Source organism: Saccostrea echinata, unplaced genomic scaffold (genome assembly GCF_033153115.1).
Source record: "Saccostrea echinata isolate AGI-Se365-2 ecotype Australia unplaced genomic scaffold, CSIRO_AGI_Sech_v1 ptg000033l, whole genome shotgun sequence".
Lineage (NCBI taxonomy): Eukaryota > Metazoa > Mollusca > Bivalvia > Ostreida > Ostreidae > Saccostrea > Saccostrea echinata.
Genome location: NW_026889782.1, coordinates 25,850,966 through 25,866,564, shown reverse-complemented (window position 1 = coordinate 25,866,564; position 15,599 = coordinate 25,850,966). Strand labels below are relative to the sequence as shown.

Genomic DNA, 15,599 nt, shown 5'->3' with positions numbered 1-15,599 from the left:
TAGTTAAAGACGAAAGAAATCTTTTTTTTTTAAAACAATTTTTTTTTTCAAAAATATATAGAATGGATAAATAAATTTTAATTATGTCTTAAACAATTCTTATTTACTTATTAGTTATTCGCTATCGTGTTGATAAATTAATATTTGTCCACCCTTAGATTTGAAAGCTTTACTGATGAAATGTGATTTAATAGTTATAATTGTTAACACTCTCTGTACATTCCTGTAATTTTATAATGTGGTTTTTTAACAAAAAAATCTTTCTCTTGAATGTAGTCTTTAAAATTCTTTACTATAACCTTATATTAAATGTAGCGTAATGATATTTTTTTTTTATTCTTAGCATCAAATACTTATTAATGCCCTGAATAATTAACAATATAATCTTTTGATTTCTTACCTAGTTTTTAACTGGGCATTTTTACTAACATACTTTTCATCACGGTTTAATTTTGTTAAAAGGGAAATTGTGTCGTTGAGAAATATTGGAGAGAAAACGAGAAAGAATTTTCTACCCCAACAATGGTATTTTCTGTCATCGGGGATTCCGACAGTTTTGTTCCCAGACCGTGGGCAAAATCAGTTTTCCAGACCGCATTGATTGAGGCGGCTAAATGTGCAGGTGGTAAGTTATTTAAGACATATATCTAATTACCACAGCAATGTAAGATTAACCGAAACAAGGTAGGCTAGTTTGACTGAAATGAATTATCGTACATTTTAGTACTGATTTAAAAGTTGTCTGATTCATACAGGTAATACAATACAGGATGCCTTGGCTTAAAATAAAATCCAAAATATTTAAAATGAAGATTTAAAAAAATACAAATCTGTGAACATGACATAAACACGGATCCCCGGAAATTCCAGAGGTGGAAAAAAAGAGGTGTAAATTTTTTTTTTTTTTTTTTTTTTTATATATATAATTTTGTTTAAAATTATAAACAACTACCTCTTCATCAAAAAATAAAAATCAGAAATTTTCCTATCTTGTGATTGGTCATAAACAAATTCACTTTGTATATACTGTTTGTATTGGTTCTGCTGACAAAGTAGGTATCAATATTGTCTTTGTTTTAAGGCTCATTATTTGATGTGTATTTTAGAGGAACTAGGATTTAATTCTGCAAGTGGTAATCCAACTTATACAGTATACCCATAGCTCTCTATCTACGCAGGAAATTCTTCAAAATCATATGTTCCCAAAAAAACAAAATGAATTTCAATTGTCACGCCTACTATATTCCGGATTATAAAACTCCTTAAAAATACTTACAAACAAAGATACATAGCGGGTTTCAGTTATTGTTCTACCAAGGTCTTTCTTTACTCCTCACTAAAATATTCACAGCAGAGAAACTTCAAAAGTACTGTACAACATTTTATTCGAGAAGTGGTTTAAATCAGATGTGGGCATTTAAAAACTCCAGGGCACTTGAAAAATGACATCACAAAATTTAACCAAAATAATAACATTAAAACGTACAACCTCCCTACTTTTATACAACCACTTCCACTATAAATTAAAGTCCAGGCATCTGGAAATCATTGACAGCTTTTTTAATAAAATGGAGCTTGTAAATTTACTTACCTTGTTATGGTCATTTGCTAAATTATTTCGTTAAAAACATTCTGATTGTACATGTACACACCAATACTCTAAAATTTATATGTATACCCTCCCACTTTTCAAGCGGGGGGTATATTGACTGATGTTATTACCTCCATCCCCGCAAACTAAATTTGGGAGGGGAAACAGGAATCAAATCTGTCTGTGCAAACGTGTCTCTTCCATACCTTTCTTACGGAAAAACATTAGAATCTAGTACTTCACCCAAAGATTGTTCATGACCTAAATGTGTGACATGACCTTGACAGAGGGTCATTGGGCAAGTTCTAGGTCACTGACAAAAAAAAGTTCCTAATTCGTTTACGGTCCATATCTTTCTTATGGAAAAATTTGGTAAGTTCCAATTTTACACAAAGATTGTTCATGACCTGAGGGTGTATCATGATCTTGACCCTAGGTCATTTGTGCAATTTCAAGGTTACTGACAGAAAGAAGTTCATAATTCATGTCTGGTCTACATCTTTCTGATGGAGTATAATGATGGAATGTTGGGAGTTTCCACTTCACACAAAGATGCTTATTGCCTGAGGGTTTGTCTTTATCTTGACATATAGTCTCGGTAGTAAAAAATAAATGGATAAATCATGCATCCATACTTTCCAGTAGAGAAATACCGAAAAAAAATATTTAGTTTTTCAATGTAAAACACAATTTTATTATTATTAGTGTAGGCCTTAGCTTCATTCATTACAAAATATCAGTTACTGGTAAAGTTTCGCTCTAAATGTTTAAACGAATTAGGAACACCTCTTAGATTCATCAAATACTAGACAAAATTGGTAAATAAAGATTTTCAAGGAGAAAGACTACATGTGTCTACTTTAGTTTGCATTGTTTAAAACTCAGATATTATAATAAAATAAGATAAAAATTATATAAATATCTGCTTCTGAAATGACACTGACATCTCATAATAAATTATGTTACAAGATTGTTTTTAATCAAAACATTTCATTAAAACACAAGAATATTAATAAAAATATCAGAATGAATGAGCTCTAAACACGCACAGTCAAGACATACCAGAATAGAGATATATTTTAGCACAGTTTAAAGTCATTTTGTCTCTGACGTTATTGTATTCAATTGTAACGGCAATCAAGGGTATTGTGACGCGTCTGAAACAACGCTACGTGAAAACGTAGATTGTTCCTCGATAAAATGTTGAAATGCGCACTCGGTGCATCATAATTGGTACCGTATATGATTTTCATCTTATGATATAAGATACGATAAAATCTTATGTAAGAGGCTACAAAGGTGACTTTCACAAAACAAAAGACATTAAAAATGGCAACGGCTGTAAAGAAATAACAGATAGGTTTTTCACTAAAAAAGTGTTTCACATTTCTTACCTTTATGTCAAGTAAAAAACAAAATCCTCTTTGACTATTAATCATGTAATATAATTTCATATTTGTATTCTGGCCTCTGATTGGTCAATATCCAGAAAGGAACACAAACTATTATGTATATTCTGGTTTGGTATGCCCCCCCCCCCCCACCCCCGACAACCAGCTGGATTATCTGTATACATGCAATCCTCGCATTTCCAGTCCTTCGGAGTCATGGAAAATTCCTCATGTAATAAAATTAATAAATCTTTAAATACAAACACTAACTCGATCTTACCACATGTAAACAAACGTAGTTGCTAGGCATATGTATCAGTTTCTAGATCCCTCACTTCCCATCACTTCCATTACTACAGTTGTATTATTGAGAGGCATATTTGAGCTAATAAAAAGCTATGAAATTCTACACTCACAGTTGTTTCATGATTTTAAAATCAAATTATAAGGAATGACTTTAATTCTTGGCCAAATTATTCGAGTATAACCTGGTATGGGTCAGTTTACGCTGTTTTATAATCCGCTTCGCAGATTATAAAGCGTAAACTGACCAAACCTAGGTTATACTCGAATAATTTGGCCAAGAATTAAAATCAATCCTTAAATAAAAATTCGCGTCATTCTTACTAATTGACAGCAGTCCAAAACGTTAAATATTATTTCTTAATAAAGGTGTTATTTAAAAAATGAATATTATAATGTGTAATATAATGTGGACTACTGTCCACAATGTTAAATATTATTTCTTAATACAGGTGTTATTTAAATAAATAAATAGTTATTCTTGTTTTCAATATATGTTCAGGAAAAATTATCTGTCCTAAGCGCTTTTTCTTCAATTGCATATAAATAACACAGGTTTTTAATTTGCTTTCAGAGAGAAATGTGTAACTTTTCTTTTTGGTCCTTTTTAGAATCTTCATCGCTTTAGAATGTTATTTATTGACGTGTGAGATTATGCTAGGCGAAATTATTTCTGGAAATACTACTTTCCTTTCATTTTAGAAAAGAAAAATAACTTTATAGTAATTTGCTTAGATACATGGATCCTCTATCGAGGAAATGACTATGGTGTGTCTTCCATTGTGTGGAGTGCGTACCGAAAGTACGGGGACATGGAATTTCGCGACAAGAACCACAGCGTTCCCATGAACGATTCAGAGAGACGGGTGAAACTGATAAGCCTACCTGGAGAAACTGCATCCCCTGAGACGAACAAGGTTTATGATGTTATGATGTACCTTGATATAAGTTGATACCGATAAATCAGTTTTATGAAATGATCTATGCATTACTGCAGAATTTATGTATGTCAGTGTGTATTTTGATTGTGAAAGCTTTAGAATGTTTTTGATGTGAACTTCTTGTTTGTTGTTTAACATCCCTCTCGAAAATATTTCACTCATATGGAGACGCTACCAACTTTCCTGTTGAGAGCTGCAATTTTTTTTACGTATACTCGGCACTTAGGGCCATTGAGCAGTGAGGGATCTTTTTCGTGCCTACACCTACTGCGACACGGGACCTCGGTTTATACGGTCTCATCCGAAGGACCGGTCTCCACGTCCCATAGTGGGATTCGAACCTACGACGTAAGGATCAACTCAATACATCACAGCTCTAGAGCAGACGCTCTTCCAATGCGCCACGCAGGCGACGTGAACTTCTTGTAAAAATGTCAGATAAATATTTTGTTTAATGAAAAGTATACATGTACTTACATATTTTTCTATAGCTCATTTAACCCCCCCCCCCCCCCCCTGCCCTTTATTTTAGGAAAAAAGATTCAATCTCTTCTTGCATCTCAACAGTTGTTCAAAATATAACATATAAAATTAACGCTTAGGCTTTGAATAATGACCTCAAAGAAATAGCCAATGCTCTCATTACTGAAACTCAGGCATTTATTAGGTCACCTGAGATTACTATTGCTATCTGTTTTCGTCCGTCTGCGTGCGTCGTTTGTCGTTCGTCGTGCGTTAACATTTGAACGTTTTCAGCTTCTTCTCTGGAACCACTAAACCAGTTTCAACCAAATTTTGCATATAGCAACTATGTATAAAGGGAAGTCAGTCAAAATTGTGAATTTCATCACCCCTACCCCCTGGGGCGTGAGGGTAGGGGCCAAAACAATCAAAAGTAATGCAATGTTTAAAAATCTTCTTCTTTACTCCTGGACATCAAGTATTGAGCCCTCTACCTAAATTGTGAAATTCATAGCTCCAGGGTCGGGGGTTTTGGTGCTTGGACAGGGCTCTGTTGAATATATAGTGATAATACATTATTTCTTTAAAAAGCTTCTTTTCTGCTCCTGGATATTATGAAACAAAATAAATGTATAGTTATGATGATGATGAAAGCTGCCTCTTCCAAAATTGTGAATTTCATGGCCCCAGGGTAAGGGGTTCTGGTGTTAAGGCAGAGCTTTGTTGAATATATAATGAAAATGCATTAATTATGATATGTAAGGGTGCTTCTTCCAAAATTGTAAAATTTATGGCCCTTGGGTCAAGGGTTCTGGTGTTAGGGCGGGGCTCTGTGGAATATATGGTGAAAATGCATTATTTCTTTGAAAATCGTCTTCTTTGATCATGACTATTTAGCAAACAAACTGAATTTTTAGTTATGATAAGTAGAGGTGCCTCTTCCAAAATTGTTAATTTTATGGCCCCTTTGTCATAGATTTGGTGTTAGGGCAGGGCTCTAATGATAACGTAGTGAAAATGCATTAATTCTTTGATAATCCTCTGCTCTCTTTCTTGGTATTAAGTAAGCTTACTGAATGTAAAGTTATGATGAGCAAGTGTGCCTCTTTCGAAATGTAAATTTCATGACCTCTGGTTTAAAACGTGAATCCAATTTAATTGTGGCAAAATTGTTGCATGATACTCAGGTGACCTATAAGGCCCATGGGCCTCTTGTATTTTTAATAACAGGCTATAAGGAAGATATATATATTTTGAAGAAAAAATTGTTCGATGTTCATAATCCTTAACAAATAGTGCTTTAAGAATACTCAGTATGGTTTAATAATTCTTTTTTTCGATATAATGTGGTAAAGTACACAATATTTTTAGGGACTATATTTAATGGTATATTGGTATATGGTAATGAACTTTAAAATAAAACATATTTTAGTATAATTCAGGATTAGTTTCTTGTGATACGACGATAAAAGCGGTTTAAACACGGAGTGTTTAGAAATACCATTCTTCAGACTAATTCTTTCACAATTGAACATAAGTATACGTAAACCTTTATTCAGAAATATCTGATAAAACCGTCATTGTCATTCTTTATTCTAAAAAAGAGACCAGTGAGCCAAAAAAAAAAAAAACACATTTGGGTTATTTTAATTCTTTTCCGATAAAAGACTCCCTTTCACATGTATATATCATGAGACGATTTGACAGCATATTGTAGATCCACTCATGCCGAAAGAAGCAACTATTTTTTCATGCTTCAGTAATAACTAGAAATGCATTGAATGTCTGATCTGTCAATATTTTACTATGTAACATAATTTCAATATGTAGAAAAGATCCACATAATATTGTGGAAAAATTAGAAGAAATCGCTTAGACTCTCACCATGTATTTTGATTTTTTTTTTTTAAAGAATAAACCCACATATTCCCTAATTTATAGAAAACAGAGAATTTTGAAGCCCACAAAAAAACTTTCTTAAGGGGGAGCAGTCCTGGTCTTGTTGTATTTAAGTAGATCTAATGTACCGGGAGCTTTCGTAATCCGTACGCTTCTTCGAATTAATGAAAAAGGCCTGATATCTGGAAATAAATTCCTCCCCACAATCTTCATCCAAAAGGTGAAGAGTCCGGATTCTTGGTGTCCCGATTAACGAAGTTCAACTCTATTTTGTCTCAGTTCGTAAGGTGAACAAATGTGAAATTACACTAAGGACAAAGGCTTTGTTTTATATTTCGCTTTCGGTCTTTAAATAATAATATTAAAAGACATCATCAATTTTTATGAAATCATAATTACCTCTCCTAAAAGGGAATTTAGATTTTGCCTCGAATAAACTCGTGTCCCATTTAATTTCCTGGAGAATGCTTATTGGCGAAATTTGTTGAAATTTTATTCTTTTATAAAAGTCTACTGTAACATAGATGGACCACAGGCAAGATATTTTTTTTTTTAATTACACTCGAACTTTCATCTAAGATGAACTAAAAATGCATGGATTTAACACGTTTTTCCCCGTTCCCCAGCTTGTAATTGGGATCTTTATAATTATGTTCTTTGTCAAATTTCACCATGCAGCGTGTCAAAGGCTATAATTTACCGGGTATTTACAAAATGTTACACCTTTCTTGATTTCAAAGTATATTGATAAACCTTTTTTTTAAATTTTAAGATGGAAGAAAAAGGAGATTTAAATGTAATAGATATGGAAGACAGAGACGAGGTAAATCATTTTTTTTTTTAAATTTCAGTATAAATCACAATTGTATATATATATATATATATATATATATATATATATATATATATATATATATATATATATATATATATATATATATATATATATATATATATATATATATACAACAGTATTCAAGCTCAAAAGTCAATTCACACAAAACAAATCAGGAGCACGGCAAACACGGACCTTTAAAACATCAGATGTGAGATAAGGTTCTATGGAGGAGTGAGCATCACATTACAACCGGTTACACCCGCCTTGTGCTCCTTGTCATGATCCGGAAATTTATATATGTTTTATTTGATTTGATGTTTTTTTTTTAAATAAGATATGTGTTGTGTATAATTGCATCCTTTTAGTGATTAGTTTTATATTTTCAAGTCACGCTGACACATGATGGAAAAATAGGTAAGTCCTTCCGTCCCTCTATAGGCATTCTTTAGGAATATCTGTGATATTGTAATTTTTTTTTTTATAAACGCTCCATGTTCAATACATGTATTTGATTTTATCCTACTTTTTATAATAGTGCAGAATAATTATATTGATGATAAGGAACGATAATAATTTCGTAGTGTATTTCAATGGAATTAAGATCGCTTTAATTCAGGGTTTTAAAAAAATAAAGGAATAGATCTCAATACAAGGGTACGCACTTTCGGCAATAATATAGTGTAAATCAAATGATCTAACTTTACTTTCAATTCATACAACTTTACTTTCAATTCATACCTATTCACATACAGTCTACATTACTACTAAAATTCATTCTGAATTTCCATATACTTCTTAAGAATAATTCCAAAATTGACTTTTTTTTTAAATCGACATTGAAGCTTCAGTCTCTGAACATTTGGACCAATTGTCAAGCGGGAACGGCGAGACAATTTTTACCGAAATATGTTCTATACTCTTCGTATTTTTGCTTATAAGCATTCATTTTTATCAAAACTTTACCTGATTTTCATATTGTCTAAAAAAGATACCGACAACTTTCTAATTTTTTTTTTTAAAAATATATATATATTATGCGTTCCGAGGAAGTTTCGTTTAATCATAATTGTGAAAACGAGTTTTCTAATTTATAAACGCGAAGGGAATTATAACAGAATTCCTTACGAACTGGAGTTTAATATCAACCAAAAATGTATAAAGATTGTGCAAATACTGTGCAGCTTTTTGCTGCAGTTCAAACTCCGCCTGTATACATGTGAATGACCAGGGACCCGAGATTATGTCGAGTGAAAAAAAAGTATGTCAATTTTGGAATTGTTTTCAGTATATCTAGGGAAGTGTATGGGATTTCGGAATGAACTTTGTTAGTAATGTGGGTTGACTGACTTTTAGATCGTTTGATTTAAAGTATTTTATCTGCGAAAATTGGGTATCCTATGTACAGAGTTTCATACTTTTTTATCACCCCATTTTTTAGAATGAATTAAGGCTTTATTCATGGCTTGTTGAAGATCCTAAGTATATGTTGTCGTCGGTAACAGAGTGATTTTTTCAAATGCAGAAATATATCACAGAAACCAAGTGTTAGACCTTGGTTTTTACACTTGATTTGACTACGGAATGTTCCGTCTACCTGATCAATACATAGGGTTCAAGGCGGTTGTGACCGGTTAACAGGGAATGCTTAATCGTCCTAGACACCTGAGTTCACCTCTGGTTTATTAGGGGTCCGTTTTGTATGCCCTCTTCATATATTTGTATTGTTTATAGCTTTTTTTGTCATTTACATACATGTATTATTAATGGAGGTTTATCTTGCGAGTTCTTTGATCGTTTTATATGTTATATAACCTATCACTGGGTTGGTTTTCTGGAGAAAATATTTCTTTCCGTAGTTAAACATCCTAATATGTTACTGATGTTGACATTTTCAGTTTCGTATATTCGATTAGAAAGTACATGTATTTTCAACTAATTAATGTATTTCGCTACTATGACCAAAAAAAAATATTGTATCGTTTTTAGTTGCATTTAATTTTTCTACTAAATGCCAAAAATCAGAAACACACCACAATGGCAATATGTTAATGAAAGCGCCCTCTCTGTTAAAGATTAAGGCAATGGCCAATTTGATCATGTTTGGGTCAAAGCTATATATAGGGGACAATGGCATATAGATTTCATATAGAACAAAAACTTTTATTTCTTTATTTGACATGATAACCAAAAACATTTTAAGTTAAAATAAATTTGCGAAGAGGTTTATACTCTCTTGATATAATGCACAGATAGAAACAAATACTGAGATATTCTTAAATGTTGAAGCCTCTTGTTGTTTTTTTTTCTCTTCTACTTACTACTTTACCTAAATTCACACAAATATTATTCTTCTTCTTTTTTTTTGCAAATTCAGGCTCGGACCACAAAAGATACAGACAAGACTGCTTTCTTACTCGACTTTGAAGTATATGTGTCTCAACAAGAAGTTCCTTTTCTTAGTCAAACAATAGACTTAAGTAAATGTATTTGCTTTTTATGATATATCGATTCAGGTTTCATAATTCTGAATTATCCTTTTACCACGAGTTATTATGTTCCGCGAGATTTTTAAAAGCTTTATTTATGATAATTATATACTAGTACAAATGTAGATATTTAAATATACCTAATAGGTCTGTCGTCTTATTTGTAAACGATATACACAAAACACTTCACTAGATTTCTATCTTCTTGTTTTTATCAGAGTTGCCTATTCCAATCGTCATCTTGGCATGTGAAGGCGATATACATACGATAGAACACATAGCCAAAGCTCTGAAAAAGAATATCCCGGTGATCATTATCAAAGGATCGGGAAAAGCTGCCGATCTTATATTGGATTATATGGAAAAGTTTGTATTTTTTCCCGGTTTTTTAATATTTCTAAAAATAAGTCAAGCAATTTTTTGAAGTTTTTCAAAGAAAGAAATTTTTTTAATTAGATATTCTTTCATTTATTTCTGTCTTTGTCAGGCTTTTTTCCACTTTTAACTTCATGGTCAGATATAGAGAACCAGATCTGTTGTATTTAATAATATATCTTTCAGCACAGAACTTCTCAGAAAGAAAGCAAGTGTTCTCTTCGGAATTCGTTTCGATGAAAAAACTTTAAAATTCCTCACAGAGCAATTAGAAGCTATCGCCGCGGCATCTGATCTGGTTTGTAGTTATCTAATATTTTTAACATAATTAATTTTTATCTCCTTGACAATTTTTGAAACAATTTTTACGAGGCGACATCTCGATATTATACAAATACGTTCAATGTGTTAGGCAAATTTTATACAGTGTTTCTTGAGAGAAGACCCTATTGTTCTCCGTGAAATATATTAAGGATATTAATTTTAACAGAAGCCAGAATTATGTTACTTGGCAATAATTATTCATTACCCTAAATATTTAAGGCGTTACATATGAATTTTTCTAGATTATCTATTAATTCAAAACTGGAATTTTATCGGGTTCGCAATTCAATTGTTGCGATAAACGCTATAATTACAGCAAGAAAGAATATTAGTTTATTAACAAAATAATAATAATAAACACTTCAGATAAAATAAAATGTAGTGAAATATATAAATATGTAAATAATTCTGACCAGTGTTAAAACTAGTATAGGTCATACGAAAATCTTTAGTTAACCTTACATCGTAAATATTTTGTAGTGTATTACACGTAAGTTTTGGACAATAATGAAAAAAATTGTGAAAAAAATATAAAGTATTATTGTAAGTTGCTTTAAAAAGTTCAATTTAAGGTGTAATTTGATTTTTGCGGTTATATTTATACAATCACATCGATTCTAAAATACTCAAGAGAGGGTTAGAGCTCTCGTTATGACAAATTTTAGACGTAAGAATCTCCCACCAATTTGTGTGAAAAGGAATAAATTTATCGTAAGAAGGGTTGTTGAAAGGCCCACAGGGCTCATAAAATTTTAAATCCCGCGAAAAATAATAAATTTATGGAAATATCTCTCACTTCTGCGAGACTGTTACTTTTCAAATGAAGGAAACATTCGACTATTTTTTTTTTGTTTTGTGAAATGAATACTTTTGAACTCCTTAAATACACATACATGTAATTGTTTCACCTCAATATTAATTTTCTTAGATAAAAATAATAAAAATATTTTACAGTTCATGATAATGTTAAATGATTAAATAATACAAATATGTAATTCAAACGAAATGTGAAGAATCCAAATAAAACACAGGAGGTGTGATAAAAGATAAGACAGTAAGCGGTCTCTTGAAGAGACGATACTGGAATAGTAGTATAAATTCTTAGAAACACCAGATGTTGGATCGGATTATTAAGAGGAATATCTCCTCCTGGTTTACTGTATTTATTTTTTCAGGGCATTTTTATGGACGATTTCTTTTCACACAGGTTGGTGTATTTGACGTTAACAGTGATGATCCTTTGAAACTGTCAAACATCATAGGTGAAGCGATAGTTAGCTGCTGGGCTACTGCACAAATTCTAAAAACTACAGGTTTGCTTTCAGATAAAAAGTGTTTATCAAGTCGATCATTGACTCATAACTTTGAGGTATATGTAAAAGTAAAAAGAGCTAAAGCAAATGCATTTCTGTCTTCATCATTCACAACTATAATAAAATATTAATTTGGGTCTGTCGGACTGTTTGCATGCTAAAGTCCTGTTATTATTTCTTTAAAAAGATCAGAGGTCAAGGACATAATTGCAAATATAGATTCAAAATTTCAACACTAGTTTTCTTTGAATCTTTTGCAATGGAATCTTGTATTATAAATCCAAGTGAACTAAAAAGGACAAATTTTGAATTTTAGATCAAAAAGTTTCTTGCATATAGTGATTTCCAAATGATAGACTTGCTTATTAAGTTTTGAAATTAAATTACGACTTTAATGTATATGAATTATGGGAGACCTCTATTGATTTGAGCTCAAAGTACAAGGTAGGAAACACTTGTAATGCACACATATTTTTAAAATAGATAACTCCATTTTCTTGTTTTGCGAATAAAATACTAAATCTCTTTAAGGTATTTCAATCCTGTTGTGCTGTCATAGCTTTTGCAAAAACTGTTATTACTTAAGTTTAAAATCATACCTACTGGAAAAAAAATATTTTTGACAGAATGATTTTCTATAGTATCTAAATTGTAATAAGAATATTGTTTTATACACACACACACACACGCGCACACAGATATTTATATATATATATATATATGATTGCGCCCATGGGAAAAGGGCCCTTATGGCAATTTTTACACATTTTAAGTTTTTCATGGATATTAATAGAGCAAGGTTAGAAGTTGCCAAATCTGAATTTTTATGGCCCTACGTCAACTCTAAGTGGGTTTTTCTTCATTTATATCAATGATACTTTAACAGGTAAACAATGACGTCATGTTACTTTCGCACCAACGTCAAAAGTTTTCAGAGTGAACATGACTTTCACTTTGCATTGTACTATGATAATAAATGTATGTTATTGAGCATTTCCAGAAACATTTTTGAGTCTTTGTCTCTTTTAATAATTGTATAATATAATAAATAGTTGTATTAACTATTATCCATCATGCAGCGGTGTATAGAATTATGAGTGTTTGTTCGTTTGTTTGTTTTACATTTCACTATGCTGGAATGTCAGGAAAACCCGAGAAGCAAGCGGCTTCTGTTCAATATCAATTTATTCTCTCAAAACCAAAGTATTTATCTCGTATAATAATCGTTTGAGAAACCTGTAGAATTCATTAGAAAATCGTCTCATTTTAAGCATGGCTCTCGATAGGACAAGATGTCAATTTCTTTTTTTTTTTTTTGGGGGGGGGGGGGTTGAATCCAGTATAAACGATATCTCTTTCAAAATGTGAAGTTAAAAATTATTTCAAAAAAATTCGTGGTAACAACAATAAAATAGATGCTGCTGGGTAGTGAAAATTTGTTGGTTTTTTTTGTTTGTTTTTTTTTTTTTGTTTTTTTTTTTTTTGTTTGTTTGTTTTGTTTTGTTTTGTTTTGTTTTCTAAATATAATTAGACAGAAAATTTGTGAAATGTAGTGAGTTACCGTATATGCTGTACAACAATTTAAGGACATTAAGTTGATACACTGCATGTTAAGCAATATTCGATAAAAAATTTTTAAACAAAAAATCAGAAGGGCTTCTGCTCGCATGTGGTAACAAAACTTCTTTTTTTTAATTGAAGTGATACACATTTTTCCAGTCACAGCAAGGAAAATTTTTGAATAATTAATTTTAAGTAAGCAGGTTGATAAATTATAAACAAATGAATGAATTATGATTCACATGCATTTAAAATGAAAGGAACACAACAGATCCAGGATGACCAGTGGTTGGTAGTGTGTGTGTGTGGGGGGGGGGGGGGTTAAAAGTTAAATGACAGAAACATACATTACTTGTAGTTAACATGAGTTTAATAGCATACGAGGGTTGTCGTATTTTTAAAATCTTCCTATATTTTAGGTGTGCAGGGGGGGGGGGGGGGGTGCCTTCCCACCACCAACCCCATAACCTCCAAATACGTCATGTGGTTAGGTTTGAAATAATATTGAAATAATTCCTCAATTTATTTTTGCATCTTGAACTCTCTCCTTACGTACATGTATATGAGCAGAGTCATTTTCAAAACAAACAGCGATCATGAGCTCCACATACCTGGAACTGGAAACTTAACTGCTATCAAATCTAGTTAATCATGAGAAAAATTGCGTCCTAGAATAACGATTTTGTTTGATTTTGTAAAATTAAATGGTTTTAGAAGAACATGTATACACTGGGTATTAATAGATATCAGATATTTTATTGTCATTTCAACAAATTTTATCCGAACTTTGAATGAAATCAATATGTCATTTTTTAAAATTAATATAATATAGATTTTTCAAAAAAATAAATCATAAATAATGATATATATGTTGTCGTTATGAATCAATGACATGCAGATTAATTAATAGAATTTTTTCGGCGGGGGGGGGGGGGGGGGGTAAAAATTAATTGAAAGTTTTATATATCCAGTCAGTTAAATGCGACTGGTTCATAATATTCCTTGACTGGCTGAGTTTTTAAGTGACAATTTTTTACAATGTGGCACACATTTAGGTACATGTAATTATTGCTATGTGATGGTGTGTGTAGAATCCCCCCCCCCCCCCACATTTCTCGCGGCTTCTTTATCGTATGAAATTCTAATGTTATTGTTTTCAAATGTTATTGTATATGAAGTTTTACAATATAAAAATTCCATTCTGGCCCCATGCCAGAGACTTGGATATGCTTATCCTTGTAAAGCTTTACAGATACACTGTAAAGTAGTTAGGTCCCGGTAATATAAAATGACCCTGGCCCTCTTCCCCGGTCTCCTGCACTGCCACAAAAATAAAAACTTGCAAACATATTCTTAGTCTTTTGTGCCGTATATTTTTAGCATTTAATTTAATTTGTACAATGCATATTTAAATACAATTTGATCTTAACAAGATTTATTTCAATAAATCCAAATAACAAAATCAGCCGTTAACATAATTCAACGGCAAGTTAAGCAATATCATACTAAACCGATAACTGAGATTATTATTTCAATAAGAAAACGAGTTTTAGATTGATAATAGAACTGTAATGACATACAATGCTGAGATTCTATGAATGACAAGGATTACATATATTTGACTTTTAAGTGACTAAAAACTACAGATAAAGCTAAAACCTTTGAACTTTTTTATGCACAACACGATTACCAAAATGTTATATTTTCGAGTTACTGAAAATAAATAGACAGCAAAAGAAAAAAAAAGAGATAGAGATTTCTTTTCATAATACGATATTGTTCTGTTTCACATTTCACATTGTATTAATAAACTGAATTTAATGTAACATCTCTCACTCTCTCTCTCTCTCTCTCTCTCTCACATCAGGTATACATACATGTAAACTTTTTTTAAGCTAGAACAATTAGAAGAATTTTATTTCATTCGGTAGTTTTTGTTTGTTTTCAAGTACAGTGTACTTACATCGGAAGTGGCAACAACAAAAATAAGACGAAACAATTTTTTTTAAATATAATTTTATTTTATTTAAATTTATGATCATTATTACTGAGAAAAAAACAATTAAAATTCAATTTTTTAAGAAATAATTTCATGTTCAAATGAATAGATGCACAT

General features: G+C 31.4%; 1 protein-coding gene across 1 annotated transcript in view; it reads left to right on the top strand.

The window, feature by feature from the left end:
* The first annotated feature begins 522 nt into the window (after positions 1–522).
* LOC133199057 (transient receptor potential cation channel subfamily M member 2-like) overlaps positions 523–15,599 on the top strand; it is a 76,493-nt gene continuing 61,416 nt past the window's right edge. Inside the window, exons 1-6 of the mRNA XM_061334943.1 lie at positions 523–625; positions 4,021–4,233; positions 9,816–9,902; positions 10,130–10,277; positions 10,473–10,584; positions 11,818–11,942. Of these exons, the coding sequence (XP_061190927.1) occupies positions 523–625; positions 4,021–4,233; positions 9,816–9,902; positions 10,130–10,277; positions 10,473–10,584; positions 11,818–11,942 (788 nt within the window). The remainder of the gene's footprint in view (positions 626–4,020; positions 4,234–9,815; positions 9,903–10,129; positions 10,278–10,472; positions 10,585–11,817; positions 11,943–15,599) is intronic.